Raw genomic sequence first — 22,968 nt, forward strand, 5'->3', positions numbered from 1 at the left:
ATTTAATATAATTTATTCTATGAATGACAAAATAGGTATACATCATTTATATTATTTATATAAGCATTAATTTATATACATATATAGAAATATATAATCTCGTTTATTATGTTACGTTTATATTGTCACGTTTCTTTGTTTTATATATAATTATTTTCTTATGTTCTTATTAAGAAAGTCATTGTCTCTTTAGTTTCTTGTACTTGTAAAGAAATATTTGAAGATTACTTAATCTAATTACATATAGTATTTATTTTTAATATATAACATCAATGAAATACCCAAAAAATACTGAAATTTACATTTTATCTTAAAATTGAGAGAAAAAAATTATTTGACTGTAATTACAAAAACTTTGAATCATTTAATTTTATTTTACATTATTGGTGGCTAAACATTTATTGGCAAAACATCTATAATCTAAAAACTATATAAAATATGCGTGTTTTTTATTTTCAATATCAAAAGAAGTAGATTGAACATTTCTAAGAATAACAAATTTAAATTTAGTGATCTACAAGAGTAATTAGTAAAAACAGAAATAATATAATGGAAAATAAAAAGAATAATAATTATTTAAGATCTAAGAGAAATACATAAGAGGTAGAAAATTAGATTAGATTTTCCATTTGTCCTATGAGAAACAAATTCAGGATTTTGTAAAGAAAAAATATGGAAATTTATATATAAACGAATCAATGACGAATTAAGAAACAAATTGAAAAAGATAATTAATATTTTAATATTATATCAATAATATAAAATTTACATTTAAGAGAGAAAGGATTATTGAAAAAATTATAAAAATATATTAATAATAAGAACATTATGATACATGATAATTAATACACGAAAATAATTTACAAATTATTTTTTCGATTTAATATATAAATCGTTTATAACTATAGTTACAACTAATCTATAAAAACGAAAGATTGATTGGCTATCGCGTTTTTGAACATGTGTGACGTCTCCGATCACAGATGTTTACAGTATAGATATCGTAGTCTATTGGCGTTTCCAAATAATCGGCAGTAATCGCTACGGGATAGTTATTAGACATCATTAACCAATCAAAGCCATTCTTTTAAAGAATGTAACCATATATTCTTCAAAAGAATGACTGTGATTGGTCAATAGCGAATGAATGTAATTGGTCTAGTAAACTACCGAGCGATTAAACTCGACCATTTGAAAATGCCATATACAAAACCATTGCCATATAAAAACAATAAAAACTAGGCACATCCATTTTTTCCCTATAATATTGGCGGCAATTATTGTATAACTGTCTTTGTAGTCCGCTCGCCCTTTCAATTGCTTTTCTTTGTAACCGTTCCGAAAGATCCTCTTGTTTTACTTCGAAGAATTTTGGTTTTTAATAATTATATCATTTTATTGCAATAATGGAAATCGAACCTTCTGTTAATAATAATTCAAATATGATTGATTCCACGTGCGACTCGTTCACAGGTAATTAATTTTATTTCTCGAGAAAATACGAACATTGTCATATATTTATAAGCACATGGCAAGTTTTAAAATAATCTATTGTTTCTAAGTCTACTTTTTGCTGAAACTTCAAGGAAATGAACTTTAAGCAAAAAGTAGACATTATTCCTCTTTATTAAAAAATATTTTAATACAAAAGTGTGTGCTTCCCAATTATAGAATCATTTTTTACTCTCATTCGAGAAGAGAATGTCACATTATTCCAGTCCAATTTATTGAACGAACAAGAATCGCAAATTTTATCTATTTTCATTAATCAAAATAATTTATAAAACTTTTTTCTAAAATTTTCTTTTTGCTTATTCCTTTTTTTTTGTCACTTTAATTTACAATATTCTGAAAAGTTCCTAGTCATCTCAAGCAATGATTTTGTAATTAGAAAACATTTTGTATATGTATATTTTATTTTATAATAATTTAATATATTTATTTACTTTTTCTATTTATAAGACATGTCTCTTGTCAATAATGTCAACTTTGATAATACACCATTGGAAGAAGAAAAGAAAAAAACAAGAAAGAGACGCTACAATGAGAGTGAGCTTGAAAAAAAACAGCTTGAAGAAAAAGAATATAATCGTGAAATGCATGAGCAAAGATACAAGCGATTGATGCATTTGTTGAACAAGAGTCAATTTTATTCAAAGTTTTTGGTAACTAAAATTGAAAAAAGAAAGAATGTTAAGAAAAGAGGCAAGTCCACTATTAATAATGAAAATATACCGCCAAGTAAGAAGACAAAGAGGGCTGATTTAGAAAAATATGATATACAAGAATATATAGCTCCTGAAGTAAGTAATAAAAAAAAATTCAAATTTTGTCACAGTTTGTCATATCATTTAAATACAAGAGTATTTAATAGAGAATCTAATCATTTAATTTGATTAAATTACAGATCAAAAAACAGATGCAGACTAAAAAGAAGAAAAATAATCTAAGTCAAGAAGACATAGAAGCAGAATTGTCTGCAGATTCAGATACTGAAACAAAACCATCTATTGTGCAAAACCCTGCTATTTTACCAAAATATTTTCATGGTGAATTATACAATTATCAGCAAGCAGGTTTAGAATGGTTAAAAGTGCTTTATGAAAACGCCTTAAATGGAATTTTAGCTGATGAAATGGGACTTGGGAAAACAATACAAGTGATAGCCTTGATTTGTCATCTTATAGAGAAGAAACAAGCAGGACCTTATTTGATAATTGCACCTCTTTCTACTATACCGAATTGGCTGATGGAATTTGAAAGATTTGCTCCTGACATACCAGTTGTGCTATTTTATGGTAACAAAGTTGAAAGAGAAGCTATACGCATAAAAATTAAAAATAGTTACCATGTTGCAAATGATTACAAAACACAACCTGTTGTAATTACTACTTATGAAGTGCCATTACAAGAAACTAGATTTCTTCAGTCTTTAAAATGGAGATATATTATAATAGATGAAGGACAAAGAATCAAGAATCATTATTGCATGCTAGTCAAGTATGTTGATTGTTTAATTAGTTATGAATATCAACATTCAAAAGTTATTTGTGAAATTAGTACAAGTTTAAAATAATAAAAAATATTTTAGATAATGGTTGTTTATAAAACAATATCTATTTTTCTATTTATTATATATTTATTTTTTTTAAATAATTTTTAAATGCAAATATTTTATTTTTTTGTTTTAAAATGATTGATTTAAGATTATTGGTTTATTTTTTTTAGAAGCTTAAAAACGATGCAATCTATGAACAGGCTAATATTGACTGGGACTCCACTTCAAAATAATTTAGCTGAATTATGGTCTCTTTTAAATTTTTTATTGCCTGAAATTTTTGACGATTTAGCTGTATTTGAATCATGGTTTGATATTAAAGAACTTGAGGAAGAAGGCGCCGAGAAGTTTTTGAAACAAGAAGAAGAGAAACATATATTATCATCATTGCGTGAAATTTTGAAACCATTTATGTTAAGACGAATAAAAGCTGAAGTTAATTTGAAGATTCCTCCTAAGAAGGAGCTGGTAGTCTATGCACCGCTTACAAAATTGCAGCATGATCTTTACAAAGCAGTATTAAATTATGATTTAGAAACATTGAGCAAAATTGAAAAGCCAAATCTAATTATAGAAAGCACAGATGGTACAAAACCGAAAAGACAGGCTTTTTTGAGAAGTAAATATGGCTCTACCAATAATAATTCCGAAAATGAAATATCGCCGAATACTTCGTTAAATGAAATCAAAAATAGCAATGATGCAGATGAGTGTAAAACAACCAAATCCAAGGACGAACAAAATTTATCAATATGGAAACAGTATACTGATGTTACAGAACGTAACAGAGATTTTCTTGTTCGTATTCAATTTCAAAATAGAGGTAAGTTATTAATAATAATATATTTCATATTTCCCTATATTATTTACTTTGTTATATATTATATATTTATATTATATATACATTTTAGTACCAATGTATAAGAAAATTGTAAATCATCCATATTTGGTTCATTGCCCGTTGGATTCAGTTGGTTTACCGAAAATCGATAACGATTTGATTAGATCTTCTGGCAAGCTTTTGGTGTTGGATGCTATGCTGGCGAAACTTCATGCGCGGGGTCATAAAGTTTTACTATTTTCAACAATGACTATGATTTTAGATATGATAGAAGATTATCTTTCATTACGAGATTATAATTATGTGAGATTGGATGGTAGGATTAAAATCGAAGAGAGAAAAGAAAATATTAAAACTTTTAACAACGATCCGAATGTGTTCCTATTTCTTATATCTACTAGAGCTGGTGGAGTTGGATTAAACTTGGCGAGCGCCGATACTGTTATTATATACGACAGCGATTGGGTGAGTTAATAATCTCGATGTAATTTTTTCATGCTGTCGATATTTATTATCGAGCTTATTTGCATTCGTGAATTTTAAATGCTTACAGAATCCACAAGCGGATATACAAGCTATGGCACGATGTCATAGAATAGGACAAACAAAACCAGTTGTTGTCTATAGGCTGTGCACTAGAGGAACAGTTGATGAAACGATTATCAAGCGTTCAGAAGCTAAACGTATTTTAGAAAAAGTAGTTATTTCAAAAGAATGGCATAAAACAAATATTTTTAATAAAGATGTTGTGTTACAACTGAAACAATTAATGGAATCTAAAGAATATAAAGTTGTTACTTCTGAAAATGAGGGTAAGTATTTTTGTCATTAGATAATATATAGATCACTCAAATATATATATAAAGAATCATGCTGAGATTAATAAATCGATTTTTTTGTAGTGTTTACAGAATTAGAGTTGAATAAATTGTTAGATAGAAGTGATATGATTGATAAACAAGATCTACATAACATTCAAGAATAAATCAAGAATATAATTACGAATGACATGAAAAGTAAGCAAACTTTTATCCCATAAAAAGTTGAACGCATTTTTGCAATAAAATTTTATTATAATAAAATTTTTTGCAATGATAAATAATAATGTATATTTATTTTTTTTATAAAAATTGAAACTTTTTTTAATGTATTTAAATTAAATTAATTTATTAGTAATGTAAGAATATTGTATGTATGTTTTCTTCTTCTCTTTATATCATATTAAATCACAATAAAATAATTTTTTCAACGTGATGTTTCAGATTAATTTAATCTTGTACATATACAAATCAAGATTTATTTGATTTCATACGAGTTTTCCCTATTAGATGATTTTTATATTTACAGGATTGAACTAATTGTTCACGAAATTCAGTTTCTAGTTTCATATATGTTCCACCTGTTTCAATATGAGCGATTATTTATGTGATATTGATATTTTGCTTTTACTTAATTTTTAATATATAATTATGTACATGAGAAACATACCAATAGGTTGCTTAATTTTATAATTATGTTGCTTGTTGTAAGATTTCGAAAGCAAGTTCTCTGTAACTGTTCTTTTTGTCAAAAGAACTATCATTTGCGCCGCGGCTCTTTCTTCAAAATCTCTTTGATTATCTTGATTATGTCTTATATTTAAATTACCGCTCCAACATCTACTGTTGTTCCTAAAAGACGATAAGATTACAAAGTGATTTTACATTATAAAAATACTATCAACACAAATCTCTTACTTTTGACTATGTTTCGCTTTATTCATTGGTTTTAATGCGCACAATGTATTAGATTCTTCGCTGTAATACGATTCGTCATCTATACTGCTGTCCTCATATGCAGTCCCGCCGTCGTCTTCATCGTCCTCGTCCGTAATCGAAGAGGCTGGAGACGAAATATCGGTTGTAGTTGTGGAAATCTGTCGACGAAGTTTCTGTAAAGATTTTTGCGAATCTTGCGCTTGAAGCAATCGACGGAGCCCCGAATTTCCCCAAATCTTTCCTGTTTTTATAACAAAAATTTTTTCTCCATGTGCATTGTAATAATTTAATGAGACATGAATAGAGACTTTCTCGAAAATTATTTACCGAGCAGGCCAAGTTTTGGTCTCGGTGGCACGAGTTCTATGCCATTCCACCACATTATATCCTTGCATACTAATTTGCCTGGACGAAGAGACGGATCGCGTGTCACCAGTCGTGTAATCTTCTCCGGGAAAAAAAGTTGAGGTGGTTCGATAATTATTACTTCTCTATTCGCTGTCAAGATATTTAAAACGTTTAATTCTTTCTCGCTCTTTATATCTGGTACATGTTCCTAAAACAAAATAAATATAGAAATAAAAATCTTATATAAGCGACATTATTATATGTATATATATTACACGCTCCTATATATTTAATATAATACTTAATACAAAAGTAAATTCTCTTTAATTTATAGTTACAAAAAATATGATACTAACTTTGTACCTGCATCCACCTTGGCTGGATAAAGCTTCGAATCTGTAGGCACGTTGACTGCAGCACGGATATCTTCCTAGAGGGAAAGGTGTAGGCCTCTGTTGCTCGTTTACAAAAAATTGTGCAGATTCTGGATGATAACAGCACCAGTCAATCTGATGTATCGGAAAGTACACATTGCACTGCTGGCAGAACAAGAAATGGCAATCTCCCCACAATCTCCAATAAACTTTGCGCCAGGAGCGCAACTCTGATCGTAAGGTAATGATGTAATCATTTAATGTCCAAGTCAGATCTCTGTAAAATAATGAGATATTTTTCATCTTTCATGTGTAATAATATCGATATAAACTTTTACAACATATACGTTGTGTATACCTCACATGTTTACTATGAACAGCTCCCTTGTTATCAATTTTCATTGCACTTGGAATGCAAGGCACAAAATCGGAAATCGATTGTATAACATTCTTGTTGCATTTCCCACATTTAAACAGCATAGCCAATGAACTATAATGACCCTTTTTATTATCTGGAATAGTTTCTACCAGTGACATAATTAATTTACAAAACAAACGACTTTGAATTTTATCTTTTTTGTCCTTTAACATTTCAACATCTTCATTTGTAAATAATTCAGCCAGTCTGTCAATAATCATAAGCCTCAATAAGATAATAGAAAAAAAATTTAACTATTTATTTTAGCTATTTATTACTGTTCGCTGTATAAATGTATATAATAAAAAGTATAATTAAAACTATGATGAGAGAACATAATGAAATACATGCCTTGTAAGAAGATTATCGTCTAGACACGATAAGATCGTCGACGTCTTCAAAATATCTGACATATTGTCATGGCAATATTGAAGACAATTTTCTAAAAGCGGTTCCATTTGCAGAAAACAAGCGGATACCATAATTGGAATGACATTACTCGCCTCTAGAACTGGCCATTCAGATTTTTTTATGATATCTTTTTTCACCCATCTCATCAGCCAGTCAAAGATAACAACATCACAATGTACCGATATGTCTATCTCATCAAGTTTTTGCCCTGCTGTGACATCAGCAAAATAACACATTTTTTGTATAAGAAGTTTTTGTGGACATCGAAAATTTTTTTTTATATTTTTATCTTCGTCGCATACATGAATTTCCACATCGTTCCTAAGAAATACAAAATGATAAATAATGATAATTTTATCAGAATTTTATTGTTTAAATTTTTGACATATAGGAATTAATCTAGCTTTATTTATTGAAGATATTTTTAACTTTGTAAACAACAAAATATTTATATTATTGTACAGTTATATTATTGCACACTTTAATCAATCTTATATATATTTATTATATTGCTCCCAAAATACTTACTCTAATGATTTCTTGTTTATCTTATTTTTTTCTTTATCGCGTTCTTTATGAGTTGAAACTATTGCTTTATTCTCAGTCACATTACCCAATGAAGAATTTTTTTTAACATCTGTGACAACAGTAGATTTTTTAATAACTGGTTGTGATAGAGTGGATTTCGGTAGCATATATGGCAAAACAGAGTCCAATAATCCTTCATGTAAAATATCTCTTAGATTTTCCTTCATGACTTTTGCTAAACTATGTTCATTCTCTTCTAATTGTTCCTTAAATTGTGAACCTCTCCTCTTCTCATTGAAAATTTGACAATTTTCTGACAGCTGATTTATTTCTTTGATATTATCTCCTGTTTCTAAACATTTATTAGGAACACTTTCTACACTGTTAGATTCTTGCGTAAAGTCATCCTTATTGCATGCCTCATAAATAGTATTACAGGAGACTACGGAAGATTGCGAGCTTATCGTACTATTTGATATACATGTATTTGTTTCTTTACTACTTGTTGTTTGTAATGACAACTCCTGTACAGAATCATTATGTTTGTATTGTTGTTCTTGATTATTGAGATTAAATTTATCATTAGTTACTTTATTATTTTCACGTATTAGATCTAAATTAATCTTTGTTAATTCTTGCCAATCAATTTCACTGTTGGCGCTTAATATCGTAGCCAAACCTTCACAACTATCATTAACTTGATATGCAGTTCTCATAAATTCGAAGAATGCTCCAATTGTTAATTTCGAGTGTTTTTCTTCTTGGAGATTTTGTAATCTTTCAGCTAAATTCAAAGTGTTTATTATTACTATCATTCATAATCTTTTGTATCATAATTATGACATAGTTTGACCCATTTTTGTGCGATTTAATGTGCTGAGCAGTGTAATCTGATACACGCAATTTAGTCTATTAACAGTTAGTTTAAAACATAGCAACAGAGTAATTGTGCTAGTGCAGAAATCATCAAAACACTTCAAAATAAAAGTACACTATAAAAGTATACCAAAATCTTAAGTTTAGCAGTCTACCAGTGGATCTATATATACCTTCATTAGTTGTTAAAATACTTGATTTTAATATTGCATGTGCATTTAAAGCTATATTGTTAGCTACATTATTCATTTCATGTGACTCCATGATTCTCCTTTTAAGAATATTTTCAATTTAATCCTTGCACTTATATAAAAAGGGATTACTTTCTCTTTCGATTATTTATCGAAATATTTCACACTGATTACATCGTATAACTTCGATGCACAATATATAATTGTTTATAAAAATTGTTGCAAGAATTTTATTGTAAAAAAGAATTATGAATTATTTAAATAAAATTGGAGCGGAAAATGTCACGCAAAAGTTTCAACAGCACTTGTCATTGCTTGTCACAAATTGTCATCAGCTGATGATCAGCTGATAATTGTTATAGATTGAAGTAATGCTAGATCTACAAAGAGCAAATAATTTTGATTCTAGCTTTCCATGTTTTGACGATAGATGACGCCAGATGAAAAAAAAAAATGGAAAAGCGGGAAATTTAAATAAAACGTAATTTTTTCCTTTAAACATGTTTTTAATAGACTGTCTTATAAAATCAGAGATAAATTCTAATATCTATCTGTACAAGGATTTCAATCATGCGTCGCTTTGTAACTGCAAATTTTCTGAAAAATGAAATTCAATACTTCTTTAGCGGTATAGGTGCGCGTATCGGAATTATTTATCCTTATTACAATACTTCCAAATTCTCTGATATAATGTTCTAGTTCCTTATCATTTGACAAATCTTTCGTCACCATGTATTTGTTAGTGAGCTGCGACAGTTTCAAGAAATCAGAACTGAATGCTTCATTTAAATCAAACAGTTCTAAAGCAGGTGGTGGTAATTCTTGAAAACTTGGGGGAAATACCTATAGGATCATTTCAAAATTATATACATAACAAATGTGTTAATATATTAGAAATAAAGATTAAGCACAAGATGCAATGCTCACTGAAGCTTGCGTAGGAGGTAAAGGTGCCTCAAAATGAGGTGGAATTAAAGTGAGCGGTTCATGTTTCACTCCCAAAGCTTCATATGATTTTATACATGCTGGTACCATGTTCAAATTTACGGAATAAAAATGTTGTTTAAATAACTTGGTGTACTCGCGAGGAATATCGATATTGTCCAAATCTTGTGTACAAACTTTTGGATTATCTGCCTGTTGTGTTAAATCTGGCACAAAGTTATATTCCCAAAACTGCACATTCATAAAAGTACATTTTGTCAATTGCATTTTTTAAATTTTATAAACTCGAATATATAAAAAATCTTATTCTTTGAATTACATTACTTTATACAATTAATTTTAACTTTAACTTACTTCTACATCGTCTGTGTTAAGATCCACTATCCCTGTGATATCCAATTCAAAAAAATCAAAAATCATTTCACGCAAAGCATCATTATTCTCCTTTTCTATATAAGTATCTGTTAGCATTCTGGATGAACCTAACACAACCAATTTTCCACCACTGGTTTTTACGCAGTGATAGGCACAAATGGGTCTATTCATCGGAATAGCAATTGATCCACTGGACAAAGCAACAACAGATGGTTGCACTACATTTAATGTTGCACCATAAGGATATAAAAATTTCATATCACTGAAATAATTATTTTAATTGTTAAGAAAGTTGATAAAAAATATAAAATATTAAAAAATATTGTCTTACATGCACTCATCATGATTCTTTAAAAATATAGATTTATTTGACAAGCCTTGACATATTAGAGATTCCTTAGGATGCATTGTTTGACTGTAACTCATGCGCGCTACACTATCTGGAAATAGAAAAATAAAAGATTATAAATTTATATACATATATAAGGCTTGAATATGGAATATTTTTTATCTCCCTCTCTTTTCTTTGAATATTTTACATACCATTATTTACCATTATGCCAAATTCTTCTAACAAAAAATTGATATTTGTGTTAGATTTGTTTTCACCACCTTCCCCAAGTGTGACAAGAACACTGCCACCAGAATTCAAAAAAGTTCTAATGGAATTCATTTCAAGCTCGGTAAATTTACCTAATGGTCCTGGTAATACTAAGATCTTGGCACTTGCCAATAATTCTTGCGATATCACATCATTATTTCTGAAATATATTCATTTTTATAAATATAAATTTGTTTTCATTTTTAATAAAAACGCCTAGAATTCTGTGATATAATTCATACAATATATAAACAACTGAGATTTCTGTTTAACTTAATTTTTACTAACTCTACAAATTTCCACTTTGCTTTCAATTTTCGCTGAAGTACTTTGAATTCGTCGTTCAATTTTCTTTCATTTTTTGAGACGTCAAATATAACAATGTTGTCGGTTTTATCGCCACTTCCAAAAATCGAGCTCATGATTAAATTATTATTATTATTAATCGATTTTTAATATAATTATTTATGCAACATAATATAGCGTACAGTCGACATTACGTTATTATATCACATTCGACAACTGTCAAAGTATGTATTGTCAAAATATTCCATTGCTATGACAACCGCATGGTTGTCATACACGTGATCAAACATATAATCAGTTATGATTGGTAATTATTAATAATCTAATTATTTATTACATTCTACCTATTTTTATAGCAATTAAATAATTTCTGTAAAATTTTTTTATTAAAAAACATTCCGATAAATTCTCCATTTCTGATTGTTTCGCGTTATTCGCGCCTTGTTATAATAATACGATATGTAATAAAAAATGTCGATAATGTTAGAGTTCTTCAATTTCATCTGGTGATCACGAAATTTTTCGTGTAGTAGTGTCAGTATTTTATCGATAATCAAGATGTCGTTAATGTGGTATTCTTTAAAGAAAAAAAAACGAAAATTACTCATATCACTTCATACATGATCGTAACAAAGTTCTTTTCTCTGATTGGTCCAAATTGAAGCTCGCGTAGCGAAGTATCGCTTGGCATTGGTGGACATCATCGTAAATATCGTGTGGTGGAAACGCTATTGAAAAATTGCTTCTATGAAAAGCGGTTGCTCTAATCAATTCGTAATTTGTTTCTCGAATCGATATGGTGCATATGAGAAGCCATCACGCTGATCACTGAACTACGTATTTTTCAATAAATACGACACAATTTCAGCCCATGGTTCTTTATATTTACGAGTAATCTTCGAATCGAGCAAAATGAGCAAGGTATACAAAAGAATGTAAAGGAATTATGTTTCGACAATTTAATGTGTTTAATTAACGAATGCGTTATTGCTTTATTTACGCGAGTAGCTGTTCTATTTATAATTAAATATTTCTTATCTCAAAAAAGTTCAATATGAAATATTTACATGTATATATTTTTTCCCCTTTGAAATATACAGAGAGATATGACAAATATAATGGAGACGAGAAAATTATATGATTGTATAATTTTATCCATCTTACTTATCAGTATTTCATTTGTGATTTTTTTTATTTTAATTTTTAATTTCATATGTATGTATTTAGATGTCACGTTATCCCTCGGATGGCAAAGTCTATGTGGGAGACTTGGGAAGTAGCGCTAGTAAGCAAGAATTGGAGGATGCATTTTCCTATTATGGATCCCTACAAAATGTCTGGGTTGCCAGAAACCCTCCTGGATTTGCCTTTGTTGAATTTGAGGATCCTAGAGATGCAGAGGATGCAGTGAGAGGACTGGATGGTCGTACTTTATGTGGAAGACGCGTTCGTGTAGAACTGTCAAATGGAAAGAAATTGAGAGATAGAGGCTCCTTTAGGAGAGGCAGTGGCAGACCTTTTCATCCGGAAGATAAATGTTATGAATGTGGTGAAAGGGGTCATTACGCTAGAGATTGTCATCGTCATAGGAGTTCTCGCAGAAGAAGGTAAGTCTCCTAAAAATTTCTTATTGAATAGAATTAATAATTATTTCATATACTTTCATATTTTTATATATATAACAATACAGTTCTTAAAAAGCTTGTATATATTATTAAACTTATGTTTAAAAGATTGTACATTGAATTGTGTACATTTTGTATGTAAGTTTTTGCCTTTGTTATGTATTACGGGGACTTAACTTGCAGGATGAAAGAAGATTATAAAATAATGATAGAAAGATATAGATTTATATCCTGTTATATTATATAGGTTCAAACTTACAATTGTTTCAAAAATATTTCATATTAATCATTTGTTGCGTTTAGATTAAGTTTTTACTGTGTATTTTATTAATTATTTAATATTTAATAGTTAGGAGAAGTGCAAAAATACAGCTCTTTTTAATATTATATATCTTCAATGTGATGGTTTATATAGCTGCACATAAGATATACTTGATCAACTGATTGTGTAGTATTGTATTTATTGTTTAAATTTTACAGTCGTGCAAAAAGATTGCATAGGTTGTCTTATTTGTCCAGTAGCGATAAGTCATTCAGATGATCAATGATTAAGAGAAAAAAAATAATTCCTACAAACATAAAAAACTGGTTGTAAGGCGGCAAACGTAATACTACCCGTTATTTATAGGAGTTGCGGCTGAGCATGCGGCACACGCATGAGAAACGTGTGTTGCTGCCCGACATTGTCGCGCGAGATTCGCCTTGGGTTCACGTGTTCGTGACACACACATCGCGCGTCGTAGTTACAGCGTAGAGCACCCCACCTACTTTGGGTTTCCTTCTGCACATCTCTGCGAGCGAGAAAGCGCGGCAAAATCATGAGGGGCCGGACACGTGTGGCGGCTACTAGTTCTGCGCACCACTACGATACCGATCCACTGACCACTGACCATCACTGATGTAGATCGAGAGTTTATGCACGTCGGCGTTCTTCGTTCAGCTATCTGTGATTTCTGCCTAGTTGTTGTCGTCATCGTCGTCATCGTCGTCGTCGTCGTCGTCGTCATCATCGTCTTCGTCTTCGTCGTCGTCGTTGTCATCGTCGTCGTCCTCGTAATGATACCTAATGACCGCTGAGAGATAAACTTTCAGCGTTTCCATCTCTAGCCACTCTTCATCTCCGTTCATCTCCGTACCTATCGTGATTTCATCTGCATAAAAGCGCTCGTCTACTCTCCCTTCCCAGCGTAGCCATCGCGTGCACGCGATCCACGATTATCTGCTATAAGTACAGCCCGGGGAACAGGATGGTACATAAGCAGAACCAGTCAAGTATATAGTCTACATGGATTAATGTATACGGTGACGCAGAGTGAATTTTGAATGAGCGTAATGAAGAAATCCGTATTACATTATTATGCATAAGCTTGCACCAGTCTTAAAGTTAGTTGCATATATTGAAATAGTTGGGTAGAAAGTTATCCAACAGAAATTGCGCAGAAGTTATATCGATACATTTTTAAAGACTAGAGTGAGACTGAGTAAGACTGACAATTTTTATATATTAGAGCTCGGATAATTTTACTATTTAATTTATTATACATACACTAACATGCATCCTCCATTAAAAAAGAAACTTGTATCGAGACATTGCACCTTTATAAAAAAAATTTGTTAGACTTATAAATAAATATATACATATGCATGTATGTGTCTATATACGTAAAGGTTTAACAGGAGCAGATTTTACCATATTGGCGAAAACGGAATGCGCGCAATAATTTTGAAGATAGTACGCGCTAAAAGTAAAAATCTAAGTTCTCGAGTTCTAAAAAACAGTAGTGAAATTATCATATCTCATGTTTCATGCTAGTGTTTCGTAACAGTAGGATATAGGCAAAAATATACGCACGTGATTATATTAAAACATTTATTCATTGTACTTTTTACTTTAGGTGTTCCCGCTCGCGATCAAGATCACGATCGCGCTCGCGCTCACGTTCCCGCTCGAGATCCCGTAGTAATCGTTCGCGTTCGCGCTCATCACGGCGCAGCCGATCCCGCAGCAAAAGCGATAGTGCCAGAGATAAGTATCGCAACAAGAAACGCAAATCTGTTTCCAAAGATCGAACCAAGTCAAAATCTCGATCGGGCTCTAGATCACGAAGCAGATAAATGAGTGAGTATCACAAATATCGTTTGTTATCGTAAGATTAATTGATAATATGTTACGTGTTGATAATGTGTTTTTTGTTTTAGCATAGATATGATTTAAAGTCGACGCGCCTTCGGCGGACCCTCCGTTTGACTTCTGCAATGGAAAACTGCGATATATATTTCCTTAATCTATCATTTAGCGAATGCAGACTGCCACCTGTTTTCAGAATATGGATAAATGACTGGACGATTATTTTGTACACAAGAAAGACATACATATTACTATATTGTTACTATTACGGTTCTCTTCGCTCTGTGTTCTCATCGTTCTTAAGTTTCATGTAAACCAATATTCAATAAAGGGGTAACTTTTCAACCATGCACGCGCTTGTACATTGGATACTTTGATTATACGTTCAATCGACATCTCCCAAGTTTTCACATAAAACAAGTACATGTTTACGCTCTTCCTTTTTCTACTCCCTAGGTTCACATGTACATCTGCGTGTCTGATCGCGATTACGACTCGACGTCGCCGAGTTTTCTTCTCTCTTGAAATTTTTTGTATCATCATTACTCGACAGAAGGCAGAGCGAGTTAATAGGCGTAGCATCAACTATGGCTATAATTTAATTTGCGAGCGTATCATATTACGTTTTGAAGAAATTGCGTTAATGAATAATTGAAAAAGATAATATAATAGAGAGATAATATATAACAGAAAGATAATATCATATATAAGATAATATAAATATAATTCTATTTTCTTAATATAAATATAATTCTATTTTCTTATATTAAAAATATATTTTTATGTTTCTAGACTCATCGAATGCTATTGTCATATATATATATATATATATATATATATATATATATATATATATATGTGTATGTATGTATGTATATACATATATATATGAGAGAAATTCTATATACTGAATGTTATATTTAAAAATAATAATGAAAAAGAAGAGAATGTATGGTAGTGCAATAAAAAAAATTAAACTTTTTATATTTTATTAAGTATCTTTCAATATAAAAAATTTTGATAATAGTAATAATAATAATTTTACACACACACACACACACACACACACACATATATATATATATATATATATATATATATATATATATAATTAAAATATAATTGAAACTTATTTTAATTAATATTATTTTCAGTTTTGGAAAAGTGCAATTCACACAATTATTCTATACGACCGCAGAAATATGAAGACTCGACGATACGACATTCACCGGCGTGGCCGGCCTAAATTCCAACGGTTCGGCACCTATGGCTTTGCCAGAGGAGGATTAAAAAGTCGATGAAGTGGGGCAAGCAACGAATGAAGGCGCTACACTGAATACGAAACACTAAGGCAGTGCGGTGAGGAAGCAAAGGGAGTTAAAAGAAAAAGAAGAGAAGGAGGAGGAAGAAGGGATGAAGTCGGTGCAGGCATCGATGGGGCCGCTTGCTCTTTAGCGAAGCGTCAGTAAAGCGCCGGTAACGTTTGCCTCGGTTCTGTTCGATTAATCCTGTTCTCTTGATCTCGCTGTGTTCTTCTATAGAACAGGATTTTCCTGTATGCGAGGAATGTGCGTTGCATCGCGTAGCGTAGTTTAACTTTGTTCTGCGAAAGCGAAGTATTTCGCAGGCTAATTACATCCATTCGCCGTATTGTTCTACGTCAAGCCAATTGCACGAGCGCGAATAATCGAGATCAATTAAGCGAACGCGATGACTTCCGCATATGAAGCGATCACGGAACGCGAACAGCAGCAGAAGGCGACGACTCCGCGCGCTGCCACTAAAGCTCACTTCGATAATCGAGAGTTAGCTAACCCGGACAATCCTATCACCGATATGGCGGATTCCTCATTGTCACGTGAAGCTAATCTTGCAACAGATAGTTCTTCCGAGCAACTTGCCACGGAAGTCAACGTTTTGCCCAGTGAATCATTTCAAGAGGATCTAAGTGCGCTGGATGAAAATGCGTGCAAAGAAGAGGATAAAAATGAAAAAAGTGTCGATATTTCGCGAATGAATAAATCCAAAAAGAACGAGGAGTTGAGGATCAATGAGCATAAGGAGAATTCGGTTTTAAATTTATCAGCGAATAATAACGTAGCGCCGGAAAATGTATTCACGTATCACGCAAAGGAAGACGAACACACTGAGGACGACAAAATCCAGGACCAAGAGAGATCCAAGGATCAGGATCAACGAAATCGGAGCATAGTGGAAATTGGAGTACAAGAACGATATATGATATGCGATAGCAATATTCATATCAGAGATAAACAACGAGATTTCACAGCGGGAGATATACGAGCTTGTTACGAGAAAGTGGCGGAACTTGGTCTGGATATGAAGGCCGAGATGCAAAACGAGGGGACGGAAAGGGAGATTATTATCGGCCGCCAGGACAGCGATTCGTTCTACGATGCCGTACGATCGGGAGATGTTAAGCGCGTCTCAGCGTTGATCGCCAGCGGCTGCGTGCAAAACCTGGACGAACCGGATTGGAACGTGTCGGGTGATCCACCCCTACTGATCGCCGCGACGAATCATTGTTTGCCTGTGCTCAGGTAGATACTTCAGTTTTGTTTCCGAAAAATAATTATCGCCACTTTTACTATCGCTTAAGATAATATTGTACTATTTTACGTAACTATCTCCTTTTCGAAGCTTGCACCAATTTAGAAACTTTGAGTCATTGCATTCTTTCTCTCGAATATATTCAATATATCTATTAATAGATTCATAAATCTCGAACTATTAATAAATTCTTAAACCAGATATATTACTATTTATTTAAATTCAAAATTAATCCAATTATTATTACACTATTTTATTTTCGTAATTTAACGTAATGTATTGTAATTATACTTTATATTCTTTTTTTATATAGTACCAAAATGTTTTATTATATATAATTAATATTAATAGTAAAACTATTATAATTAATAATAGTAATAGAATGCGTGACTAATGTATAAAGTATATATGATTAATTGTATATGACTAACAAATATTATCTTTTTTTATCGTTGAATATATTATAGGACACTGTTGACAAGCGGATGCGATCCAACTGTGCGTTCCCCGCGTGGTGAAACGGCACTTCATAGAGTGATTCTGAACGGCAGACCAGGCAATGTGTTGAAATTCGTGAAGGATCTTTTGGAACACGGCTGTCCGCCGAGCGTCAAAGAGGCCGGCGGTGGATCAACCGCGTTGCACATGCTCTCCCGTCAGCTGGCACACACACCGCTAAAGTCTCATCATCACGATTTCGACGCCGCCTTGAAGACGCTGGAATTGCTGGCGAATGCCGGACCCGTCAACGCCAAGGATCATCAGGGCCGAAGCGCCCTACACATCTTAGCATCCTCCACCGTATTCGGTACGATTAAAATAATATTGTTTTTAATAATGTTTACATAAAATTTATTCTTCGTTCATAGCTCGATGAGTACACTTGTTCTCTTTGTATTTTTCCCATAATAATTTGCAAGATTTTGAATGACACATGATTTTGCGCAGATAACAATTGCAAGACGGACATCGAATCGGTGATCGGGACGCTCCTGACTGCTGGGGCTGATACCTCGCTGAAGAATGATCGCGGCGAGACAGCGTTGCACGAGAGTCTGGAGTGCGGGGCATTGAATACCGCGACGTTCTTGATGCCGCTCACGCCGACAGGCATCGCCTCGCGTTATGGCGAGACCCCGTTGCATATAGCCGCCCGGAAGAATCACATCGACGTGGTGATGTGGCTGCTGGATCATGGCGAAGATCCGGGGACACAAGATGCCGGCGGTAACACGCCGTTGCATCTCGCGTCGGCGAGGGGATTTCATCAGACAGTGTCGCTGTTGGTTACCTCACCCCTGGCTCAGTTGGAGAGGGTCAACGTTGATGGTCTGACAGCGCTACAGGTTGCCGCCGAGAGCGGATTTTTCGACGCTGTCAAGGTGCTGCTCAAGGCCGGCGCCGATCCCAGTCAAACTTTGCGCTATTGCGCGACGATCCTGCGCCGTCATCCCGACATTTCTCTGCTCATCGATTACGAATTGACCAGACGTCGGCAGCTCGCCGCCTGATCATTCTATGATTCTTGCCTCTGGTATTCAGTAATTGCTTAAAATTACTAAATAGAGGTTACTATATATAAAATTGTCACACACTTGTTATTGCTCAATGTTGCGATATATATCGCGTATTAATTATATCGAAATTTATATCGAAATTCTATGTGCAATCGTAAGTATAATATAAAATCTTGTTGCCATATAAATCTCGATTATGAAAAGTGCAACTGTTTTTGAAAAGACTGCGATATATGAGAGATTTACAATATTTTATTTAGAATATATAAGATAGCGAAATGTATTATGTGCAGATTTTTACATTTTCATATTATCGTAATTTTTCCTCATCATTATTATTGCATTTAATATTGCAATTACGTTTACTTGTTGTCATAGCCGAAATATTTGAAGAGGGGTTAATAAAATGAGATAGTTTTTATAATATTAGTGTATATTTTATAAATCCATACAATCTGTAAAATAAAGCGCGAAAATGAATAAAACGGGAGCATGTCTGTGTATGTACAGCTATATAAGTGTATAAACGGATTTTATATAAACCATTTCCCTCAAAGTATCATATGATGTCTGGAAGGCTGTGTTAGAGTTATAACATAAACATTATATAATAATCTCTCTCGTACATAATGTACATATAATGTATAATTCACTATACTTTGCTACATTAAAACGTTAAGAAGACACTGTATAAAAATAAATACGTCTTCCTTCTATTTCATATAGGCTTCTTCCTATTACATGCACATAGGATAGAATAGATAGAAATGAACATACAAATTCTTTTTCGATACACATCTATTACAAAACATGTCTCACATCTGACATTTTAATTTACGTATATTTTGCACTGTCGATCTTAAACTTTTTCGTACGATGCTCAAAGAAAGAAGAAAAAAGTTCATGAAAAAAAAAAATTTGCCAACGATCGTACAAAATATTAATCCACGTAATATATGCACATATATTTAACAAATTAAAATATTAAAAACATTTTAACAAAAACATTCTGAATATATTTTAACAAATACATTATGAATTTGTAACATTTGAAGGGAGCTGGAAAATATATGCTAGGTGCATATATACATATATACCTAATACTGTCGCACCACGAATGTTGAGACACATTGCCAATTTTTCGTAGCTGCTACTGATAAGTTTTTTTATCGTTACATATAATTAATATACGCGCGTTTTTATAACATATACAATTATCACATACGTCTATACACACACACCCTTCGATAGAAATTCAATTCGATGTATTTGTCTATATAATACAGCTGTTATATTGCATATTCAAGATTGACACTATCATTATTATCGGCCATGTCCATTTTGAGAACGTTCGCATGTAGCATAAGAAATCCTAAACCTTATAAATATATGTATACAGGGTGTCCCATTTTAATGCCCCACCCCAAATAACTTTCTTATTTTTAATTTTAGAAAAAGATGTTTCAGACAAAAGTTGTATGGTTTCGAGGGGGACATAAGATGGTACCATTAATTTGATCTTGAAGAGTCACATGAAGGTTACGTGAAGATCATTTTCAATTTCTTAAATGGAACACCCTATATATTTTTGCATATTCTTGTAGCTTATCTCGAGAGCTTTCCAAAACACTATAAATAAACATTTTTTCATCAAGTACTTTTCGAATTATGAGGCTTGAAGTAATTTCCTAATTTTACATAAACCATAAAATATCTTGTAAAATATTCATTTTTCGATTATCTTACCTTAATATTTTTATGTACAAAATAATGAGAGGAATCAATTGGTGTAAAGAAAACATACAGTTGTTTTTAAGAAAAAATATGGAATTGTTAATTGCAAATTACATATTTTTTTCTTAAAAACAACTGTATGTTTTCTTTGCACCAATGGATTTCTCTCATTATTTTGTACATAAAAGTATTAAGGTAAGATAATCAAAAAATGAATATTTTACAAGATATTTTATGGTTTATGTAAAATTAAAAAATGATTTCAAGCCTCATAACTTGGAAAGTACTTAATGAAAACTAATTTAATTATAGTGTTTTGGAAAGCTCTCGAGATAAGCTACAAGAATATGCAAAAATATATAGGGTGTTCCATTTAAGAAATTGAAAATGATCTTCACGTAACCTTCATGTGACTCTTCAAGATCAAATTAATGGTACCATCTTATGTCCCCCTCGAAACCATACAACTTTTGTCTGAAACATCTTTTTCTAAAATTAAAAATAAGAAAGTTATTTGGGGTGGGGCATTAAAATGGGACACCCTGTATATATGTATGTATGTATGTATTATACATTATATATATATGTATGTATATATTATACATTCATGGTTTAGGATTTATACGTGTGTGTGTATGTGTCCATGCTGCATGTGATCTTCAAATTTTGAACATCATTATAAAACAGTTTATATTTTTTTGGCACATTCTACTTGCATATTCAAAATAATCCACAATGTATCTTATAAAAATGCTCGATACACATATTTATCCCTTTTTTTAAATTATTCTTAAATAATTCTCGAATTTCCAAAAATTGTTCATCTTATTAAATTAGCAATTATAATGCTATATAATAATCTGGCACAAGGAAAACATATGGACTGCGTCAAAATTCATGACTCCACGAATGGATCTAAGATTATGGTAATAAAAAAGCTCGACTATACATTCTGTATATCATCTAATATATCTTAAACCATACATTCTTAAAGACAGATTCTTTGGATACATAATTTTTTGTACATTTTTAAATATAAACGTATACATTAATGATATTTTAATATATTATGTATTTGAGCATAATTTTGTTAGAATTATAGGCCATGCTCGAAATGTTGCAGCATACATTTATAAAAATTAAAATGCATGAATTAATGCACTTAATAATTTAGAAAAAAAAAATATTTATTTTACAGTTGAGGCCTTTGTATTAGGTTTGTTGTATTTGTAACACTACAAAAAGAACAAAAATCCTGTATAATCCTGTTAAAGATTGCACAATATTACTCATCGTATGTTTCCTACATTAACATTAATTGTCCTAACTTCAAAGAGAGAGAGAATGTATGCATATATTATATAAATTATATTACATATATAGAGAATTCTCTAATGATACTACATTACAATATTTGTTAGAGATGAGCATTATTTACATCTCATCATATAATATTTTAATATTTCATTTTCATATTCTGAAAATTACAGTCAGAAAATATCTTTTTAATCAAGATACATCACAATAATTTCAGAGTTACAAAAATATTGATAAAAAAATTGGGATATTTATCAAATTTGAAATTTTGTAATCTTAACATTTTTTGCCCATCTCTAACATTTATTATAATAACTATTATTAGGATTAATTATATAGGCCTGAATTCTTTTTGCTCTCTACTAAAATGAAGAATTTCATATAATAATATATTTAATACATATATTACTTTGATACATGTATATCCAACAGAATTTTTTTTATTCTATCAATGATATCTCTAAAATGTCTTTATGTAAGGCAAATTTATTAATTTTTTGTATAATTATTAAATATTAAAGCCAGAGAGATTTCATATTAACTTATTCACTACCAATTTTTAATCAGTTTAGAAATTTGTTTAGAGCCTGCAAAAAATATTCTATTTACAAAATTTCTTATCGCGAAAAGTCATAAAATCGATCGTTTTTAATATTATTGCTTGAAATCGTTTATTATTCTTCATTGCGTTAAAAAGTATTTAAAACTATATATTAATGAAAAATGTATTTTTCACAGTTGTTTCCCTCTACATATCGTTTAATTCAGTCTTTTATCGATTAATTTAGTTGAAAATATTCATATTTTTTAAAAGTATTCGCGATATTGAAAAATTTTAATTACACACACACGCACACACACACATAAAATATATTAAATGTAATATCAATAAATTAGATATTTATTTCGGGGTAATGTTATTAAGTCATTTAAAATTATGCATTGTAAATATTATCATCGAATTATAATTATTTGATATATGTATATTGTTTTTTTTAATATCAATTAACTATTTTTAAATGATAAGCTGCGAAAATATAATATTAC

At 31.2% G+C, this 22,968-nt stretch overlaps 5 protein-coding genes across 7 annotated transcripts; 3 read left to right on the forward strand and 2 right to left on the reverse strand.

Moving 5' to 3' along the window:
* The first annotated feature begins 1,276 nt into the window (after window positions 1-1,276).
* On the forward strand, window positions 1,277-4,945 carry LOC105251409 (lymphoid-specific helicase). The gene is made up of 7 exons (XM_011258219.3): window positions 1,277-1,473; window positions 1,963-2,303; window positions 2,408-3,000; window positions 3,229-3,881; window positions 3,970-4,364; window positions 4,453-4,711; window positions 4,802-4,945. The coding sequence occupies exons 1-7, from the start codon at window positions 1,407-1,409 to the stop codon at window positions 4,882-4,884; spliced, it is 2,391 nt and encodes a 796-aa protein (XP_011256521.1). The 5' UTR covers window positions 1,277-1,406; the 3' UTR covers window positions 4,885-4,945.
* Window positions 4,946-5,154: 209 nt separating this feature from the next.
* On the reverse strand, window positions 5,155-9,131 carry LOC105251408 (uncharacterized protein KIAA1841 homolog). Its single transcript, XM_011258216.3, has 9 exons — window positions 8,785-9,131; window positions 7,736-8,519; window positions 7,148-7,528; window positions 6,737-7,003; window positions 6,361-6,655; window positions 5,984-6,212; window positions 5,636-5,897; window positions 5,388-5,569; window positions 5,155-5,298 (listed from the first exon to the last, which is right to left on the reverse strand). Exons 1-9 carry the CDS (start codon window positions 8,873-8,875, stop codon window positions 5,189-5,191), a joined length of 2,601 nt encoding a protein of 866 aa, XP_011256518.1. The 5' UTR covers window positions 8,876-9,131; the 3' UTR covers window positions 5,155-5,188.
* Window positions 9,132-9,296: 165 nt separating this feature from the next.
* Window positions 9,297-11,321, reverse strand: LOC105251407 (intraflagellar transport protein 52 homolog). Its single transcript, XM_011258215.2, has 6 exons — window positions 11,012-11,321; window positions 10,666-10,883; window positions 10,454-10,562; window positions 10,102-10,384; window positions 9,730-9,978; window positions 9,297-9,645 (listed from the first exon to the last, which is right to left on the reverse strand). Exons 1-6 carry the CDS (start codon window positions 11,143-11,145, stop codon window positions 9,367-9,369), a joined length of 1,272 nt encoding a protein of 423 aa, XP_011256517.1. The 5' UTR covers window positions 11,146-11,321; the 3' UTR covers window positions 9,297-9,366.
* Window positions 11,322-11,745: 424 nt separating this feature from the next.
* Window positions 11,746-15,134, forward strand: LOC105251406 (serine/arginine-rich splicing factor 7). 3 transcript variants are annotated; one of them, XM_011258213.3, is made up of 4 exons: window positions 11,746-11,950; window positions 12,257-12,636; window positions 14,550-14,773; window positions 14,854-15,134. In XM_011258213.3, the coding sequence occupies exons 1-3, from the start codon at window positions 11,942-11,944 to the stop codon at window positions 14,767-14,769; spliced, it is 609 nt and encodes a 202-aa protein (XP_011256515.1). In that variant the 5' UTR covers window positions 11,746-11,941; the 3' UTR covers window positions 14,770-14,773; window positions 14,854-15,134. The 3 variants fall into 3 exon arrangements, with proteins under 3 accessions (XP_011256515.1, XP_019883112.1, XP_011256516.1); XM_020027553.2 differs by having other exon boundaries at window positions 14,859-15,134; XM_011258214.3 differs by lacking the exon at window positions 14,854-15,134 and having other exon boundaries at window positions 13,283-14,713.
* A 1,092-nt stretch (window positions 15,135-16,226) lies between these two features.
* Window positions 16,227-19,625, forward strand: LOC105251404 (ankyrin-3). Its single transcript, XM_011258212.3, has 3 exons — window positions 16,227-17,343; window positions 17,821-18,161; window positions 18,302-19,625. The coding sequence occupies exons 1-3, from the start codon at window positions 16,493-16,495 to the stop codon at window positions 18,862-18,864; spliced, it is 1,755 nt and encodes a 584-aa protein (XP_011256514.2). The 5' UTR covers window positions 16,227-16,492; the 3' UTR covers window positions 18,865-19,625.
* The last annotated feature ends 3,343 nt before the right edge of the window (window positions 19,626-22,968 follow it).

Source organism: Camponotus floridanus, unplaced genomic scaffold (assembly GCF_003227725.1).
Source record: "Camponotus floridanus strain SB8 unplaced genomic scaffold, Cflo_v7.5 scaffold1, whole genome shotgun sequence".
NCBI classification, from domain to species: Eukaryota; Metazoa; Arthropoda; class Insecta; order Hymenoptera; family Formicidae; genus Camponotus; species Camponotus floridanus.

Coding starts and splice junctions, on each gene's coding strand:
- LOC105251404 (XM_011258212.3), top strand. CDS start 16,493: ATGACTTCCGCATATGAAGCGATCACGGAACGCGAACAGCAGCAGAAG. Junction 17,344..17,820: donor CATTGTTTGCCTGTGCTCAG/GTAGATACTTCA, acceptor AATATATTATAG/GACACTGTTGACAAGCGGAT. Junction 18,162..18,301: donor AGCATCCTCCACCGTATTCG/GTACGATTAAAA, acceptor GATTTTGCGCAG/ATAACAATTGCAAGACGGAC.
- LOC105251407 (XM_011258215.2), bottom strand. CDS start 11,145: ATGAGCTCGATTTTTGGAAGTGGCGATAAAACCGACAACATTGTTATA. Junction 10,884..11,011: donor GCAAAGTGGAAATTTGTAGA/GTTAGTAAAAAT, acceptor AATATATTTCAG/AAATAATGATGTGATATCGC. Junction 10,563..10,665: donor TGGCATAATGGTAAATAATG/GTATGTAAAATA, acceptor TTCTATTTCCAG/ATAGTGTAGCGCGCATGAGT.
- LOC105251408 (XM_011258216.3), bottom strand. CDS start 8,875: ATGGAGTCACATGAAATGAATAATGTAGCTAACAATATAGCTTTAAAT. Junction 7,529..7,735: donor ATAAACAAGAAATCATTAGA/GTAAGTATTTTG, acceptor TGTATTTCTTAG/GAACGATGTGGAAATTCATG. Junction 7,004..7,147: donor GACGATAATCTTCTTACAAG/GCATGTATTTCA, acceptor GATTATTGACAG/ACTGGCTGAATTATTTACAA.
- LOC105251406 (XM_011258213.3), top strand. Junction 12,637..14,549: donor AGGAGTTCTCGCAGAAGAAG/GTAAGTCTCCTA, acceptor TTTTTACTTTAG/GTGTTCCCGCTCGCGATCAA.
- LOC105251409 (XM_011258219.3), top strand. CDS start 1,407: ATGGAAATCGAACCTTCTGTTAATAATAATTCAAATATGATTGATTCC. Junction 3,001..3,228: donor CATTATTGCATGCTAGTCAA/GTATGTTGATTG, acceptor TATTTTTTTTAG/AAGCTTAAAAACGATGCAAT. Junction 4,365..4,452: donor TTATATACGACAGCGATTGG/GTGAGTTAATAA, acceptor AAATGCTTACAG/AATCCACAAGCGGATATACA.